At 37.7% G+C, this 18,706-nt stretch overlaps 3 protein-coding genes across 5 annotated transcripts; 1 reads left to right on the top strand and 2 right to left on the bottom strand.

Moving 5' to 3' along the window:
- The first annotated feature begins 168 nt into the window (after positions 1–168).
- Positions 169–1,690, top strand: LOC137962798 (peroxisomal and mitochondrial division factor 1-like). The gene is made up of 2 exons (XM_068809871.1): positions 169–346; positions 523–1,690. The coding sequence occupies exon 2, from the start codon at positions 530–532 to the stop codon at positions 1,499–1,501; it is 972 nt and encodes a 323-aa protein (XP_068665972.1). The 5' UTR covers positions 169–346; positions 523–529; the 3' UTR covers positions 1,502–1,690.
- Positions 1,691–2,550: 860 nt separating this feature from the next.
- On the bottom strand, positions 2,551–4,646 carry LOC137963436 (probable 26S proteasome non-ATPase regulatory subunit 3). The gene is made up of 4 exons (XM_068810556.1): positions 4,621–4,646; positions 4,149–4,220; positions 3,876–4,020; positions 2,551–3,166 (listed from the first exon to the last, which is right to left on the bottom strand). Exons 1-4 carry the CDS (start codon positions 4,644–4,646, stop codon positions 2,663–2,665), a joined length of 747 nt encoding a protein of 248 aa, XP_068666657.1. The 3' UTR covers positions 2,551–2,662.
- Positions 4,647–5,172: 526 nt separating this feature from the next.
- LOC137962045 (probable small nuclear ribonucleoprotein F) lies at positions 5,173–14,538 on the bottom strand. Of its 3 annotated transcripts, none has more exons than XM_068808758.1 (6): positions 14,390–14,538; positions 14,036–14,297; positions 12,277–12,361; positions 12,129–12,166; positions 11,936–12,000; positions 5,173–5,594 (listed from the first exon to the last, which is right to left on the bottom strand). In XM_068808758.1, the coding sequence occupies exons 2-6, from the start codon at positions 14,039–14,041 to the stop codon at positions 5,525–5,527; spliced, it is 264 nt and encodes an 87-aa protein (XP_068664859.1). In that variant the 5' UTR covers positions 14,042–14,297; positions 14,390–14,538; the 3' UTR covers positions 5,173–5,524. The 3 variants fall into 3 exon arrangements, with proteins under 3 accessions (XP_068664859.1, XP_068664861.1, XP_068664860.1); XM_068808760.1 differs by having other exon boundaries at positions 14,036–14,265; XM_068808759.1 differs by having other exon boundaries at positions 14,036–14,538.
- Between the last annotated feature and the right edge of the window lie 4,168 nt (positions 14,539–18,706).

The raw sequence follows: 18,706 nt of genomic DNA, 5'->3' as shown, positions 1-18,706 counted from the left end.
CTTTACCCACGTGTATAGTCTACGGCGTGTACGATCATTTTAAGGGATCCGCCTCTCTGTCCCTTTAAGCGGCTGAGATCGTCAAAAGGCTTGTAGGCCCACTGACCCGAGTGTTGACCTAAAAACCCTAACTGCTGAACCAAAAGTTCTAGATACCTTCCCCGTTGGACAAGTTCCGTTCACTACGACACCAATTATAGTCTTATCGGGTCTTGTTACTTCCAATATTCTGAAAATGAAGAACGACGAAGCCTAGGAACCAGTGAAAACCTTTTCCTCCAGCGGATCTTCACAGAGTTCTCTCTACTTCCACTTCATCTCATTTTTCAGGCGATCGCAAGCTCAGGTATCGATTCTCTTCTTTTGATTATGATCTTGTTACTTCTCTTTATCGATGTTCGCTCTTTTCTTTATTCTTTTAGGCCCTTTCGTTGTATTCGCACCTTTTTATCCTTTCTCTTTTCATGCCTTTTTATCCCTTTTTTGATTTGATATAGCCATTTGGGGCTTTTACTCCTCCAGGTTTACAATGGAAGATGAAGCGAAGGTTAACGGCGCGGAGGCCATGGACGAGCCGACTGCTAACGGCGTCCCCGGTAAAGATGTTGGTGTCGAAGAGAATGACGGGGCTCCCAATCTGAAGCACAAGATCGAAGTGCTGGAAGAGGAGAAATGGGAACAGAGCGAGAAAATCAAGCGAATGTCGTTGGAAATTGAAGGATTCAAGAAGAACCAATCTGAGATGGAGGAACGATTGGAGAAGATGAAAAAAGAAGTGGAACAATCAGATGGGGACAAGAGGATACTGGAGAGTGTGGCCGCGCGAGCGGCTGATCTTGAGACCGAGGTTGCACGGTTGCAGCATGATCTTGTCACTTCGATGTCCGAAAGCCATGAGAACGCGGCCGAGCTCGTAGAGCTCAAGTCCTTGTGCTCAGGACTGACGCGGAGCAACCAAGAGAAAGATTCGAAGATTGAAGATCTTGAGAAAACGGGGGCAGAAATGGAAATCCGAATTCGCACGTTAGAGGAGAAACTTTCTGCAAGTGACATTCAGAAGAGAAATATCGAAGAAGAGGCAACGGCTAAAGAAGAACAAATTCGTTATCTGACATTGAAAGTCGATGAGATGTCTATCGAGCTGAAGAAATCGCAGAAAGAAACAACGGAGATTGAAACCAAAAGATGTCTTCTGGAAGAAGTAGTAAAGGCTGTTAGGAAAGATCGTGTTGAAGAAGGACAGAAGGTTCAACAATTGCTTAACGACCTCAAGGAACTCAAAGAGGAAAACTTGAAGATTGAAAAACAAAAAGCGGGATTTGAGAAAAGGGCCGTAGGGTTCGAGAAGGAGAAATTAGAATCAGAAAAGAGGGTTTGGGAGTTGGAAAGTGAAATGCAAAAGGAGTGTACTAAATTTTCTTGGCCTACGGTGGCGGCTGCCTCGACTGGGACTGTTGCTGCGGCGGCTATGCTTTACCTCACATATGCAAAGAAAAGATGAGGTATGAAAAACCGGAAAAACTTAACAAATCGTTATAGTAGTTCCTAAGTGATGGTTGCTTTCCTTTTTACGTATTTGAATTTTTTTTTTTATCTTGTTCATCAAAGTTTTAGTGTTGAATTTGGAAGTTTAAACAGAAATGATTAATTTATAATGATGACTGAGTATATGAATTTGGTGATGTTTGAATGCAAGTTTTTCCTCTCATAATTTCATTTTAACGCTAACATGATAACGATTACGTTTTATAAGGTTTATTTTTGTAGAGAGAATGTTTTTCAATGTACATTCAAAAAGAATTGACATAGTTTTGGACTACATTTTTACCAGAAAACTAGGTTATGTAGCTCTAACTAGGGTGACATCGAGTTGAGTCAAGCTCGAACCTGATCTAAATATTTCAAACTCAAGGTCCAGGTAGAGTTCAGCCTCAAACTTAAAATTGAAAATCGAACTTGAGCCAAAGAATTTTAACCTAGCTTGAATTCAAGTTTGAGTCGGGTTCGAACTCCAACCTACATTTAAAACTTTGCATAAAATACATATGAAATAAATTGTACATAAAATTATATATAAATTCTACATAAATTTGTGCATAGGCTTAAAAACTTGATTCAACTTTGGGTGTGTATAGTCTATAGACTACTATGATACATCTTATTTTATAAATATAACTTTTATTTCTATTTTGAAAGATAATATAAGATCAAAAGCAACATAAAGAATAACAAATAGTTATTTGCGAGGTTTGCTTAAAAAGAATGGAGATTGGAGGTTGTGTGAGGATAGGCAAGAATGGGACAATAGGGTTGGCAGGAACAAGACCAAGGCATCCAATATTGACACTGGTTACCTGGGAATTGTTTCTCACCAATTACCAGAATCCAAACCCTAGATTAACATAAAGAACATATTAAGTGTAACAAAGTCACCGTTCAGCTTTTACGTCCTGTGCGGTACCTGGTCTTCAATATATCAGAAGTCCAGCACACTAGATTCGATCAAACTTGATATCAACCCAAATTCAGGCCAAAAATCACTTCTAACATCCAAGGCCAAATGGTAATCAGAAGATATCATATGTAAATAATTCTTGGTGATCATACATATTATGTAAAAGAAAGAGTGTCAAAAAAGAAGGCAGTTCATCAGAACTCATCATCATCCTCTTCGGCGATATGCTTTGCAAGCTCTTGCTCCTTTTTGCTGTCTTTCCCTCCTCTTCTCAGCACTTTCCTTCTCTTTCTTGTGTGAATTTGGTGGGAACCTCAAAGCCTTGACTGCTTCATTATGCATGTTCAAGCAAAAAGCAATTCTCGAATTAAAAGCCGTCTGGGGCTCAAGTGTTGAATACACATCCCCAGTCCCTTTTGATAGCATGAACCCGCTGGCATGATCCAATGTAGCATCAATGGCCCCATCTCGGATAGCTTTGGCCACAATACTTTCGGCATCAGCGACAGGATTACTTGAGTCCAACCTCAGTTTTCCAGCAACATCTATGAGAGAAATTCGAGAGTAGGAAATGCTGATATTTTGGAGACCAGTCCGTATCACATTGTGGCGAAGCCTCACAATGAGATTCTGGGTCCTGTCTGAGCTGAATGTGCTTCCAAAATTCTCAGCTACATTCGTGAAGAGTTCTAAATCTCCTATTCGCACAGCCTGGGAGACTCCATCAAACGAAAAATCAGTATCCTTTACAAAAAAACAAAGTTGATATGTATGCATTGAGAATTTACTAGCAGCTGGCATGTCATAAGTTCAGTGAAAGCAGGACTTCAACCAGCTTAGTTTGAATTCAAAGAGCTTTTTTCATGGAATTACATCTGGAAACTTTAAAAAAGGCATAGGACCAATAACAAAGTCAACTAATATTATAAACTTTCAATGCATGCTCTCTGGAAAACCAATGAACTGACATGCACAAGTCATCACTTGCCACCTATTTCCTTGAGGTAAAGCAGGACTAGAGGAAAGATAAGATACGCCCAATAAAATAGTGATCATGTCTCTATTTTAACTTATAACTGTAATCTTCCCAATGACAGTCCACAGATGAAAAACAGCCTCACATCAGATGAGCAGGCCTTGCATCAAAATAGCGGCCCACACTTCTTCATGGTTCGAGAGCTAACAGATTGTTTACAATTGTAGTTTACCTTTTCTATACAATGGCTTAATGTTACTCGAAGACAACAGAGAGAAAGGGGTAAAGACCCTGGTCTTATGCACAGTAGCCCACAAAAAACACTCCCAAAGGAATTTGATTTTATGGCCTTGTACTCACATTGGTAAGCTCGAAGTATACTGAAATAATGAGGCACCTATGAACATTGAAATACTGAAATAATTGGATAAAAAGATTGATTACCTTGGGAAGGTATGAGGTCAACCGTGAGTGGGCTTCAGAGCCGGGCACAAGAAATGCTGAAACAATGGATGTTTTCAATTTCCTCCTCAAAGAAATTGTAAGACGGACTGCATGAAAGATTGGGCGCACCCCCTTCGCATAGGCCCTAATTTCAATCAAAACGGCGATCTCCTTCAAATCTATAACCAACCTCCACAACAAGTCATTGTAAAAAGGCATAGATATTCTAAACAGGATTATTGATATGAACAAGAAATAGTTAGGGCTCCTTACTCTGTAAAGTCATTGGAACAGATGATAAAACATAGTTGGAGGTTACCGGTACATCTTGAGTCATCTTGTAAACTGCAGCAGAGTAGAAATCAAACCCGCCTATCCATGTTTCAGACCCTTTTGTTTGCAGAAGGAAATTAAAAGTAATATCAAGTGAAACAATTCAATGAAAGATCGATGAACCAATGATGGCTGAGAGGGGCCAAGCATCCAGCAGAACTGAGCAAGGCAGAAGAGATGCACAGGGCACGAGCTCAGAGATACAGGCTTTCCTTAACTTAGGAAAAACATAAAAATATAAAGGAAAGTGGCTTAGAGGGAGGTCAGTGTGCAGAAATAGAATTCTAGAAGCAGACAACTTATCAGCCTCCTTACTCTCTAGTCTCTAATGCTATGGGAGAGTCAATGTACTCCTGTCTAAATAGATCATTCAGTGAAAATTTCCCAGTGCATTAAAAAGGTCCTCCTTTACATTGGAAAATTGTAAAGATTCGCCATTAATGAATGCAAAGTATACAATGAGGCGGCAATGGATTGCCATTAAGCCTCAGAATTACAATGGAAGCCAACAAGCCACAGGAAAATCCAAATGAAGATTCTCCAAAGACGTACATTATTCAACGGACAGAAACCACAATTCGATATAATGTTCGTTACATATTTGACTAATCTGTTCTTTCCAATTTTCCAATACTAAATTCAAAATCTAAGAGATAAAAAGCCACAGACATCTCTCACTAGACTGTTAAAGTTTGGTAGTCGTTCTCCACAACACAGATAGGGTTTAGATTCCCAAACAATGGATAATTTATGCATTTACATTAACTACTAGAGACTCTTGACTAGGCAGTAGACAATTTCGGTCTTTTTATCCCCATTTTATTCTTAAGAGAAAGGCAATTTTTTTTTTTTTTACCAATAGAGCTAGCATATCACAATTATTAGTAACATTTTTCAATGAAATTACATTATCCGGTTGATATATCAGTTTTCTAATCAGTAGCAGTTGATTAACGAACAAATCTGAAAGAACAGACCAAGTAACCATGGCAGAATATATTTATATTGTTTCATACTAATTAACAGTGTTATGTTAAATAGATATCTGAAGGTTAAAAAAACTACAAACTACATTAAAACTTCATTCTATTACATTACAATAGTGCTGTGAGGGGATTGTTATTCAATCTAAAAATTTAGGGTTCTTAATCACTTGGAATTTGATTGGTTTTTTGTTTTGGCAATTCCTTGTCTAATGTCTACTACCATGGTATCTTTCACATATCAACGGAATACACAAGTACATCCTCCAATCAGGGTGAGGCAACGGCAAAACCAACTTCCCTGAGTGACCTGCATGAACTGCTCTCAGCTTCTCAGTCTTTCTCAGCATCCTCAATTTCTTCATCCTCGGGCACACCGCGAAGGTAAAGAACATTGTTGCATCTGCAAGCACATTCAGGTGCACATTAGATGACTATTTTTCTCAACATTTTCTTCATTATCTTGATATGGAAGATGAAAAACTTGTTTCCAGGACAATTGCAACACTGTGATCCCAATTCTAGTTGCTTGGTGCTGAAATGAACCAAAAAGTCACTTTCTACAGAATTGAGGCAAAATAAATCTGATTTCAATTGGATTGTGTGGATTGTTTGGAGAAAACAACATGGTCAACTGAACATAAAGAACAATAGAGCTCCAATTTATGAAAGCAAATTTCCTGGCCTTCCAAAATCTCCACTTTGCAATCGGTGGATGACTAAGATGACCTTGAGTCGCCTGCATCTATCCTTTGTTATAAAAAATTGTCAAACAACTAAGACAAACAATTTACCACTCTATTTACCCAAAATCCTAGCCTTCTTCACTCGCAATCTTGGCTCTCTCTTGGCTTTTCAGTGTCAGTTTATATTTTTTAATTTATTTACCCCTGCTAATTATGTTTAAATCACCTCTCGACAGTTCTTTGTGTTGTGCTCTCGCTGTCTATTTTTCTCATCTCACTTCTTTCTTCTCTCTTTGTAGTCTCTCCATTTCTAACATTTTAGCTTTATAACACCCACCATAAAAAAATTAAACTAGTACATAAATAGCACCAACTTTCTTCTTAATTGCCTTTTCCTTGTTTCATAATAGTTAAAATCCTAAAGCTCTTAGATGATCAAATTAACATGATATCAGTACATAGATACAGGGTCAAATTGTCTGGAATTATGTGTCCTTATTTATTTTCTTCTACAGTCATATTGGGTTAAAAAATTCTTCCTTTCCCATCTCCTATACTATCCTTTTTGTATTCAGCACAAAACTAATTGGGTCCCTTTTTCCTTATGCAAAATTAGTGTTTTTTTCTTTTATCCAATTATTGGCTCATCGTTTCATGTCAATACTCAAAAAAAAATCTCATTAAGGTGAGTTTAGCATCAAAATTTATTCAACCACCATAGTTTTTGCAAAAAACATTCAGTAGACTCAGAAAATTGGACAGACAAAATCATGAGTTCCTATCAATGATTGTGATCGGGCCACGAGAGCGGGGCCACCATAAAAAATGTGAGTCAGACTGTATAGTGACATGATTGTAAGTACAAAAAAATGAAATTACAAGAAATTGGGTGTTAGGATCAGTCTCAGAATTTGATTCTCTGATTCAATATCCGCAAACAATATTCACCAATCCCATAATTCAACCAACGGTTTGGTTTGATCTCCTTGATCAGCCAGTGCTTTGAATTGCATTGTTGGCCACAGTGTGACGTTTGATAAGGTTTGCCCTCATGTTATATGTTAAAGTTCAAGGGTATTTTGATAATTTTATTAGAATATTGTATTCTCAAGTTCTAGTTAGGAAGATGTTAATCAGATATGTTCACTAATGTAATTTTTGTCTTTTTTGTTGTTGTTTTATGGCTGTAAGTGAGATAAGTGTAATAGGAGTAATGTGGTCGTTTTATCTTGTAATCACTTAAAAGCTGTTTACTAAAAAGAGTTAGGGGTCAACCAGACACCCTAACCAGACTGTTTCTCAATCCAATCTTTCTCTCCAGTCTTTCTTCTTCTTCTCATCCACTTTCTTCAAAAATTCTTCTTGTTTTCTTAGTTTTCATTATATCTGACAGATCAAGTAGGTGTTGTTGTGTGTTTCCTTGTTACAATCTTTTGAGGTGGAATTCCTATAGAAATTCAAGAGATTTTCAGAGGCTGCTCTCAGGTAACTTTTCCAGAATTGATCACCTCTTTTACAAACTTCAGGTGAGTAGTTGCACCACCTCTCTTTTTTCCCTCTCCTATAATTTCTCTATTTTTTTTCACTTCTTCCAAATCTATAGAAATGTGTAGTGTGCCATCCCCTGCTTGATTATATCTCCAAAGGAGATAAAAAACGAACCTATCGTCATAAATGATCAAAATCATAATCTGAGAGTCATTTTGTCTTTAGTAATAGCCCCATCCCCTTGATCATATCCACTGATCAAAATTTACGATTTTGTCTATTCTATTATTTTTTTATCTCCACAAATGCTCCCTCCTGAGCTTCATTCATCTAAAGGAAGGACAAGTCTTTGAAGCAATCTTTCTTTTTTGGGCAATTGTATGCTTTGATTTGGGTGAACCCACTACTGCTTGCTTATGAGTGGTCAAGTTGAACAATAGTTAGCAATTGTGTCTTTAACCATCAAATTGATTTACACATTATGCAACTCAATAAAAAGATGCAAATCTTATAGGCTGTTCGGAGTAGTGCCACAGTTTCTCTAAAATACGCTTCAAACTTTGATCCTGTGATCACTAAATCAACTTTTTTGCACCACAAAGTAGATTGCCTCATACAGGGAGCCCCTGACTTGTACTTTCAACACTAACTAAAGATAGTGGAGCCTGGTCTTATACCATCTTACATTATCAAGCAGCTTGTAGCCCACCTTGAGAAGATCAAATCACACCACAGAATCAAATTTGAAAGTCATTTAAGAGAAAATGCAATATGCCCCAAAGGAACCTTCAAGATTACCAAGCTGCATAACAAGCGTGTCAATTAAAAGTTCAAAGACAAAGTTACGCACTGTAGTTGTTAAACTCGACCACTCATAAGCAGTCCACACAATGAATACTCAAAAAATGGCCTCTGCTATTCAAGAGTCACATCTAAAAGGATGGCACAGGCTGATTCGAAAGTGACAGGTGAAGCTATTGGGATAAGACAAATAATTTGGTTTGTCGAATCATGAGAACCACTGACTTTTAACAACTTCATGAGATATGAGGCATCAAACGTAACATGATGCCAAAGCACTTATTTTTAACAATGGTGTCAAAGCTTCCTCATCAATCGTCAGAAGGTTGTCAACAACATATTCAAAACACTTGCTGGTCAAGGAAATCAAATCTAGCCATTGGTTCGGCTATAGAACTGGCAAATATTAATTATGGATATTAAGTTAAAGGATCAAAATTTAAAGACAAGAACCTACACCTAATATCTTGTAATATTTCACATTGTTATACATATTTTTTTTGAAAAAGCATTGTTATACATATGGTCACATACTTAAATTAAAAAATCTACTTATGAACTCAAGCAAGCTCCTAGGCCTTGGATTCATAAATTCAGCAATGGGGTTGTTAAAAACACAAGATAGTAGATTATAGTGGCAGTTTACATTGAGGATGTTTATTATACTAGGAGTGGTAACATTTAAATAAAAACAAAAGGAGTGATAATACAAGGTTGACACAGTTAAAAAGTACCTGCAGCTTAGACAAAGACTTGAGGCTTCTTGGGTATCACTTAGGGATTGAAGCTCTCAATGGAAATACATCAAAGACATGTTATAGGAAATAAGGATGCTAGGGTGTAGGCTGATTGACAAGTGAATCGAAACTTTACGTCAAGCGTTGTTGTAGATAGCAATGACTTGTTTCATGATCCCAGTTAATCTTGGACACATGTGGGCATATTAATCTTTCTCACAGTTATTAGGACAAGTACATTCTTCCCTATCATTGTGTAAAAAGTAAGAGAGAGATGAGAGGGAGAGAAAGTTAAGAAGAGTAAATTGAGAAAGAAACTGAGATGGAGGACCTGCACGTCCCCCAGCTTCTATTTATAGCTTAGGGTTGAATGGGTTGAGTACAATTTACAACATTACCCCTACTTTAAGTGAAAAACCCTAATTCTCTATATCTCCTATTCTACGTGTCCCCTTTACATGAAATTTGCTCCATAGACATAATTTGACATGTAGAACAAGATTACATCAACAAATATTAATAATGACAACGTAAAATGACTTAAATGCCTTGTTCTTGTTTTTCAACACATTGTTATCAATCAATACATGAAATTCTCGTGCAACTACCTTTGACAAGCAATTGAAAGGGTTTTGAGAAATTTACAAGAATATCCTAGACAAATGTAATGATAAGAGTCCAGAAGGCATATTCGTATAAAAGGTTATACTTATGCAAATTAGGCTGGCTCACGCAAAAAACAAAAGGTCTACATCAGGGTATAGGACTTTTATGATAGGAAATCTAGTTAAAAAATGAAAAATAAAAGAAGTGGAAATGGAGTAATTTGGCAAGGTAAGAGCAAAGCAAAATCATGTAATAAGGGCAGATAACGAGATCTATCTTATGATCTTATGCTTTGGCTTAAGTCATAACTTCAAGAATAAGATAACACTTATCCGGTATTTGGCTATACTAGAGCTATTCTTCAGTTGACGAACCAACGACTTTATTTTGTGATAATCAAGCAGCAGTACACAGCCAATTCAACATTTTGCAATGAGGATAAATTATATCAGAATAGATAATCATTTCCATCAAGGAAGGCAAAATTACTGAAGAAAGATACTACTTCAGAACATGCTGCAAATAATGATCGATAGCTTTACTAAGACACTATATTCAGCTCCAATATCTCACATAAGTTGTAAGCTGGACATCTCATTTTACACACTCTGGGCTCAGAAGGACTATTTGAAGAATAAGGACAGATTGGTAATCATGAAAACAAGCTGAGAAGAGCCTAGGCTAAGCCTGCTGAGCTGAACTGAGCTGAGCTGAGCTGAGCCAACCCGAGCTTTTTCAGGCTCAGGCGTAGCTCAATCCCAAGTCGAGCCTCATACTTAGCTCGAGCTCAACTTACAACTGTGAAGCCCTAAACCCTAAGCCTCATTACAGCAAAAATTATGAAGTGCTAAGTTAAGTTGATCAGATCATCAATTGCCATGACCACCATAGCCTTGCCCTAACTATGTTGGTATTAGGAGCATTACAACCACCTTATTTACTGATATCTGTCATTTCAGTCTGACACCACCTAATGAATGATTAGAATGGCTTTTTAAAAAGTGATAATTATAACTGTGAAAAAGAATTTTTCTCTTTTGTGCATCAACATGGCAGAAAGAAAGAAGCCCATTTTAAGAATTTTTATATTTCCAGAAAGTTGCTCACTTTTTTATTGAAAAATAAAATTGCTAGCTTTAGTATTTGGGAAATTCGACATCTAACCACTTTTAATAGTTGCTTAGTTTATTGCTCTCCTCCTACTAAAAGAGTTATCTTTGGGAAAGTATATAGTTTTTCTTTCTTGATTTTGTACTGACTCTTTTTGACTTCTCATTAATGTTATCCATCTGCCGTACCAAAAAGAAAAAAGAAAAAAAAGTTGCTAGTCTTCTTTGTTGTAGCAATTGGTAATTTTTTCTTGGAAATTCTAAAGTTAGTTAATCAGTGCTTAAACCTGCTGCTGGAATTTCTCCGATAGCTAGTTGTTTCAATTCAGTAAGCCAAAATTCAACCATAATCAGAAAGTTAAGTCAGGGAAAGTTCTATGATGGTGATGCAGCATGTTCTAGCAAGTCTATAGCTGAGTTCCAATAGGGAACTCATTTTTGGACGCTATAAATTATGGGGATCTGTTGTGACTTTTGATCAATCTTTTTCAAAAGCTGATATGATAATTATTCCAGTGCTGCAGAAGCAGTCTCTATGTCTCCCATTTTATATTTAGTTACACTCACAACAGCTTCTCAGTGATCTCTTCTTTTTAAAAGCTGCTGCTAGCAGCAAAAGAAGCTCTAATATTTCAACTTCTAGCTCATATAGTTGAAACAGTAACAGTAGGTTATCCGTATTCCTATCTCACCCTCGACTTTATTTTCATAAATTTGTGGCTTTAGACTGGTAGATAAACTGTACACCTTCAATAAAACATTTACTCAAACGAAAGCAAAGACAACTTCCAATTTTACCCCAGAAATAAAGGAGCAATGTCACAAAAAAGATTTGTCCTTTGACTACAGACAAAAGCAAGTACCTTGTAATGGCATTTATGGTGGCAAATCTCATAATAGAACTTCTGAAAGCTAAATTTTCTCCATGTAACGGTAAAATAGGTAAACAGACCTTTCAAGTAATTATAAAGATTAAACACATAAAAGACCAAAGGCTAGATTCATGATCTAGAAACTTCAAAGGAAGTATAGAAGAATCATCGTCAAGCTTCTAGTAACTATGGCTTATAAAAAGGAGAACAAGTTTTAATTCTAAGAGATGAATAATTTTGTCAGAACATTCAGTTTCTACTGGATTTCATGTCTAACAACCTGTCTTAAACAGTATGGTCATCTGGAGCAAGGACCAACTTATATTTATATAAATAATATCTTCCATAAATTAAAAAGTAAGAAGGTTCAAGAAAAGACATATTGCTAGTAACCTTCACATGTTATCAATGAATATAAAAAAGGATTATTACAGAAGCCAATTACCTTATCAAAATCTCTCCAAGGTTTCCAGTGAATTGTCCATCAATGTACTCTTCTGTGTTGGCCAACTGCAACAACAAAGGCTTTTGCTGATGATTACTTTTCAGACAATTTTTTTTTAAGATGTTGATTTTTATTACTCTTCACATAATAAAGAAGCCTATCTCGCTAAGGTACTAAAACTCAAAAGTAGTACCTGCAAGTTCATGTATGAATCCACTGACACAAGATATCCTGCACACACACAAAAAAAAACAGAGAGATACATTTGCAGTTATATTTAATATTGTACCAAGAAAAACCAGCCACGATATCTGCTACAGCATAACAATATAAGTTGATACCTTTATACTCCATACCCCACTTGAGCTTCACAATAACAGGCTTCCCCGTAAGATTGTTCAGGAAAGGTTTTGGGTTAACAGGCGTCTGCAACAGTTGTAAACATATCATGAAAATCCTGAATAAAAAAAAATAATAATGCACTATAATGATCTACTGATGACTTCCCTTGGGTAGTGCACAAGCTCTCTATTTTTTTTATGATGAGATATTTTATTGAAGAAAACGAAAAATACATAACCTACAGGCCAAAAGATACAACTCAAATAGGGATAGGAGGAAAAAAGGGGGTGGGAATTAGAGACCACCTCCTTAACAAGCTCGTTTGCAACATTATATTGCAACAGGGACATAGGACCAGTGAGAATTTGCCAAGTCCAGAATTACATTATAAAACATGAACATGCCATACTCTTCATTCTATATTCATCCAAAAAACATTTAATTATAAGGAGAAAATCTCACTCATACCTTAAACAATAGAAGAAAGAGAGACCATCCAATGACAGGGACTGGCATTGCAACTAAATGATTTATTTATCTTGATGAGCAAATAAAGTGACTAAATTATATAAAGAATGAAATATACAACTTCATATGCATGGATTTTGTAAACTAAATTGTCCCTCAAGAAACAACATAATGAGTAAGTTTATTTTACGTGGACTTTTTTAGTCTAGTTGGCAATAAGAAATAGTATTCGATACCTAATACACAACCCAGTACAACTCATGTCTCTAGTAGAGCTTACTTTTCCATCCCTTTTATTTAATATATCCTTCTTCAAAACTCTCTTTCTTAGTCTGCTAAAGAATCTCAGAACATTCTTTGCATCATATTAGATAAACTAATTTGTATAAAAATTAGGTGATTTTCATCTCTCATGATCGAAGGTTCCATTATGGAAATAATAAAAATTTAAGAGGTTATACATGTTGTTAATTGCAATTTGGCACGTTGACATTTAAAGGTGAGTTTGATAAAAGTTGATAAATAAAAGGATGGACTACTATGCTATAGGATTGGCTTCTTCGTGACCTTGTTTCAGGCTGAAGACTTTCTTGAAGTCGTTGATGCTATAAATATCAAACCTTCCATAATAAATCATATTTCAAGCCATGCATTTTGTTCCAATTTCCTGACGGGGATTAATGTAGGTACAGTGATGTTTTAGTAATTGTCACTTTTTTCACTGTCAGTGCCTAAAAAACTGGGTCAATGCAGACTCGACGATGCCTTAGTAAATCTCATTTTTCACTGTAAGTACCACTCTCAGAGGCTGAAAAAACTGGGTTAATACAGACACAATGATGCCTTAGTAAACCTAATTTTTCATTGTTAGGACCACTCTCAATGACTGAAAAAACTAAGTGCTTCTCCCCTTTTTTATAAATTTTGAATACCATTAATACATAAAACTACTTGTATGCCCGACGAATAGAATCCAAGACCTCACAAACAAACAAACAAAAAAAAAAACTACCAGGCAATGTGGTTTTCTGAATTCTTTCATAATCTCACTCTCTTAAAAATTGGATAACCCCTATTTTTTTGTAATGGGAGGTGAAAATTAAATCCTTTTCCAATGAATCCCCAAGACAAAATATCACTTCAACAAAACATCAAATTTGGATCGTTAATCAAAGTAAAAATAACACAATGCGCCCATCTTAAGTGAAGGAACCTAAAGAAGTCCACAGCAAGTAGTTATATTACCACAAGAGAGGTGATATATAAGATTAGATGGGCAGAGAAACTCACCGTCATAGGTGCAACAGATCTTCTTTGAAGAACGAGAATGGGAAGATAAATGGCCTGTTCAGTCTCCGGTACCCGTTTTCCTCTCTCTTCAAGTGGAGGCTTAGGGTTTTGGGTTTCACGTTTCCGGAATGAAAAAGGAGCTCCAATCTCCAAACCCGAGCTAGAGCTTCTCCCCGGTTCTTATAAAAGAAGTGTTCCGTATATACCTCAAGCGGGCAACAGGCAGAGCTCTGAGAGGAGAAGGATAACTGACAAAAACGAACTGCTTCCGGACGAGAAGAGACCAACGCACGAACAACGAACAGATTAGGGTTCCAGGAAATCAAAATGGAGATATGAGAAATGAGAACACACCTAGGTCACCAGGCGGAGGAATGCGAGCAGGGCCGACGTACTCTTCCTTCGGAGCTGAAGTGATTGTTCTCCCAGGGAGAAGAAAGTGAAATTCCACCCCTCTCACGAGGTGCGTTTATAAAAGAAGTGATCCAGCCGACGTTTTCCGCCGGTTCTTCCCGCTGAAACATGAAAACGTAATAATTCCTTTTAAGTTTTAAAAAATAAAAATATGTTATAATTTATATAATTAAAAAAATATATTATGATTTATATAATTTTAAAAAATTCCTTTTTTGGATAGCCTAACCACATTCACGGAGTACCAAACAAGACTCAAATAGATCTGTCTTTTAACAGGCAAATAAGGCTTCGGTACCAAACATAAAACCATTCGTTGAATGATATTGAAAATAGACCAAGTAACTATGGCAGAATATATTTATATTGTTTCATACTAATTAACAGTGTTATGTTAAATAGATATCTGAAGGTTAAAAAACTACAAACTACATTAAAACTTCATTCTATTACATTACATTAGTGTTGTTTGGGGATTGTTATTCAATCTAAAAATTTAGGGTTCTTAATCACTTGGAATTTGATTGTTTTTTTGTTTTGGCAATTCCTTGTCTAATGTCTACCGTGGTATCTTTCACATATCAACTAAATACACAAGTACATCCTCCAATCAAGGTGAGGCAACGGCAAAACCAACTTCCCTGAGTGACCTACATAAACTGCTCTCAGCTTCTCAATCTTTCTCAGCATCCTCAATTTCTTCATCCTTGGGCACATCGCGAAGGTAAAGAACATTGTTGCATCTGCAAGCACATTCAGGTGCACATTAGATGACTACAGCTGAAATTGTCTATCACAACATAGTCATTATTTGCTAAAGCTTTAAAACATACATATTCATAACATATATAAAACTTCCCCTCCTTGGGAATTGAATCGAATCAAATCTTGCCCAATAAGTCAACCTTCTGACTTTTGTGTAGAGTGTTCACTTCTCTAAATAGGTAGGTAAGCCTTGTTAAGAAACTAGTCTTGTCTCCAATAATTGGTTCACCCTCCATGGGGTGTCAGAGCTAGGTGGTTCCGCCCACCCCTGATGGGTTAAAATGTTGTGCTTTCTGCACCTGATAGGTCGACCTTTTCGGGAGTATTGGTTAGGCGTTTTACATAGTATCAGATCTAGGCACCATGTTCCGAGTTCAAATCCCGGTGGAAGCAGTAGGGAACGAGAACAGTGGGTGTCAGAGCTATGTGGTTCCGCCCACCCCTGATGGGTTAAAAGTGTTGTGTTTTCCGCTCCCTAACAGGTCGACCTTTTCGGGAGTATTGGCTAGGCGCTTGACATTGTATCATAGTTGGGTACCACGTTCCAGGTTTGAATCCAGGCGAAAGAATTAGGAACAGGAACAGTTGATGTTAGAGCTAGGTAGTTCCATCCACCGGGTGGTTCCGTCCACCACTGATGGGTTAAGTGTTGTATTTTCCGCACCTAACAGGTCAGGCTTTTTAGGAGTATTGGTTAGGTGTGACATGGTATCAGAGTTGGACACCACATTCCATGTTCGAATCCCGACGGAAGCGATAGAGAACGGGAATGGTGAGTGTCAGAGCTAGGTGGTTTCGTCCACCCATGATGGGTTAAAATCGTTGTGTTTTTCGCACCTAACAGGTCGGCCTTTTCGAGAGTATTGGCTAGGCACTTGACATGGTATCAAAGTTGGACACCACGTTTCACGTTCGAATCCTGGTAGAAGCGGTAGAGAACATGAATGGTGGGTGTCAGAGCTAGGTGGTTCCGTCCACCACTGATGGGCTAAAGTGTTGTGCTTTCCGCACCTAACAGGTCGACCTTTTTCGGGAGTATTGGCTAGGCGCTTGACATGGTATCAGAACTAGGCACTACGTTTCTCATTCGAATCCCGGTGGAAGCGGTATGGAGCGGGAATGGTGGGTGTCAGAGCTAGGTGGTTCCGCACACCCCTGATGGGTTAAAGTGTTGTGTTTTTCGCACCTAACAAGTCAGCCTTTTCAGGAGTCAATGCTAGGCGCTTCACATGGTATCAGAGTTGGGCATCATGTTCCGCATTCAAATCCCGGCAAAAGTGGCAGGGAGCGAAAACGGTGGGTGTCAGAGCTAGGTGGTTCCGGTCCACCTGGGTGGTTCCGCCCACCCCTGATGGGTTAAAGTGTTATGCTTTCCACACCTAACAGGTCGGCCTTTTTCGTGAGTATTGGCTAGGCGTTTGACATGCTTCACTTCTCCATTAAAGTTGTTGATAATTATCTTTGTTTCTTCATTATACTGAGCTTGTAGCAAACACTTTTGGCCTTTGCGTAAGTACGGTAAATCAATCTATAAAGTGCAGTGCCATGGCACTTACGGCTGGAAAGGATAGTAGAACGGTGGAAGGTAAATCCTCATCCATTGGTATACTTGCACATAACAGAGTCCTGCAACTGAAACGAGGCAAAAACTAGAGCCTTAAGTTATATAAGTGGCATTTCGGTACACCCTTAATTATAGAGGGAGATTCAATACTGGTTATAGGTTGGGCAAACAAAGTGATGGTTGGCCCATGGAAGCTAATAATGCACATATTTGATGAGATTATGAACATAACAGTTGATTGGCTAATAGCCTACCTCAAGGTTCTAAGATCAGCTAACTCAAATGTTGACTAACTAGTAAAAGATGGGGCATCCGGAGATCATTTTTCCTTACCTGCACTTGAGCTATTTGTAACCAATATCGTACTTTATATTGTATCACTAATGCTTAGTTGATTAATAAAAGCTATCGCCATTTTCAAAAAAAAAAAAAAGATTATCTTCCAGTCTCCCTGAAACTCCACTTTGTTTATCTGAAATAGATTTATTAAATAACAGACAAATATAGTTGTTTTTTCTTCATCGATAATATCTGGAACACCCCCCTCCTCTACCTATAGAGTATGAAGCAGTTACTACCTGCCCTAATAGTCCATAATATACACACTCCCCTTATACGGAGTATGAAGCTGTTGCTGCCCCATCAAACATTGTCACACACTACCCCTCAATGAGGTTAGGCCAATTAATCTACCTTCGTTTTATCCCTTCTTGAACTTCCCCAGCAACCCCGATTTTTTGTATGAATGTTGCCTCACTTGGTGATACTGATAGGCAAATGCATTCTGAAATGAACTCTTTAGCGGCACTAAAATTTTTTTTTTGAGTCATTGCTCTAATCAAAGAACTCTCTCTATCATCTGATGATTTTTTCCTGCCAAATTGCTCTTAGCTAGAAGGCAAAAATGGTCAGCTTCTTATTGATACTACTTGTAACATTCACTTTTGCTAAGGAAATCCTTATCTTTCTAAATTATTAACTAATATTTTTCTTATCTAAACTCTTAATCTTACAGTTAATGGAGAAAAGCAAATAATCGTAACGTGATTGTAGGAAACGAATTATTTTTGTGATTTTTTCTCTTGATTTTAGGATCTCAATTAGATCTAAAATTAGAATGTAATGTATGTTAAATAACCTCTGCTGGGAGAAGAATGAATCATCAAAAAAACATTCTTTGAAACCTCTATTTGACATGGTATAAGAGTTGTTCGGCAACCGGGAGGAAAAGAGAAGCCACTGAGAAAAAACAGAGCAGAACTCTGCTTTTTTTCGCTGCGGCTCGATGGTCTTCCGCACTGTTGTCCCATACCTGAAGAACACCACCGACAACCACACCACCAGCCCCATTGTCGCCGACGACCATACCATGAAACTGAAGACGCAAAGTGTCATCGTCGAAGAGGTTTTTTGCTCGTCGTCGTAACACTGAGCGGCAGCCCGAACTCCGGCGAGACTCGGACTCGCAAAAGTCGACAAACCATCACCGTCGCCGTCGCCGAAGAAGAAGAGGTATTTTTTAAAAAACTTAGGAACTACTGTTCATTTATTTATCTGCCGACATAACCTACCGAGACCAGTAGGTCAACCCAGCCGATCCAGACTAGACCGGACCAAGCAGAACCGAACTGGAACGAACAGAACCTGACTGAACTGGACCAAATTTCTAGATCGGACAAAGTTGTGATTAAGACTATTCCAGGTAATCTAGTGACAGAAATTAATGGTTACTACTACAGGCGCATCAACCGAACTTATCCTAGCACTGTCACTGTAGATTATCGTCCACCAAGACAATTCTACCTTTTCAATTGGAATCATCCTCGATGAGACCAATTACTCGTTATGGTCCCAGCTCATGGAGATGCGAATTGGTGCTCGCAACAAGCTGGATATCTCATCGGCGAAACGAGAAAACCAGAATCAGG

The sequence above is a fragment of the Aristolochia californica genome, unplaced genomic scaffold, assembly GCF_029961685.1.
Source record: "Aristolochia californica isolate CCGP_79_NKW_82.1479 unplaced genomic scaffold, dmAriCali1.0.hap1 SCAF_4, whole genome shotgun sequence".
Classification (NCBI taxonomy): Eukaryota; Viridiplantae; Streptophyta; class Magnoliopsida; order Piperales; family Aristolochiaceae; genus Aristolochia; species Aristolochia californica.
This window is presented reverse-complemented; position numbering and strand designations above follow the sequence as displayed.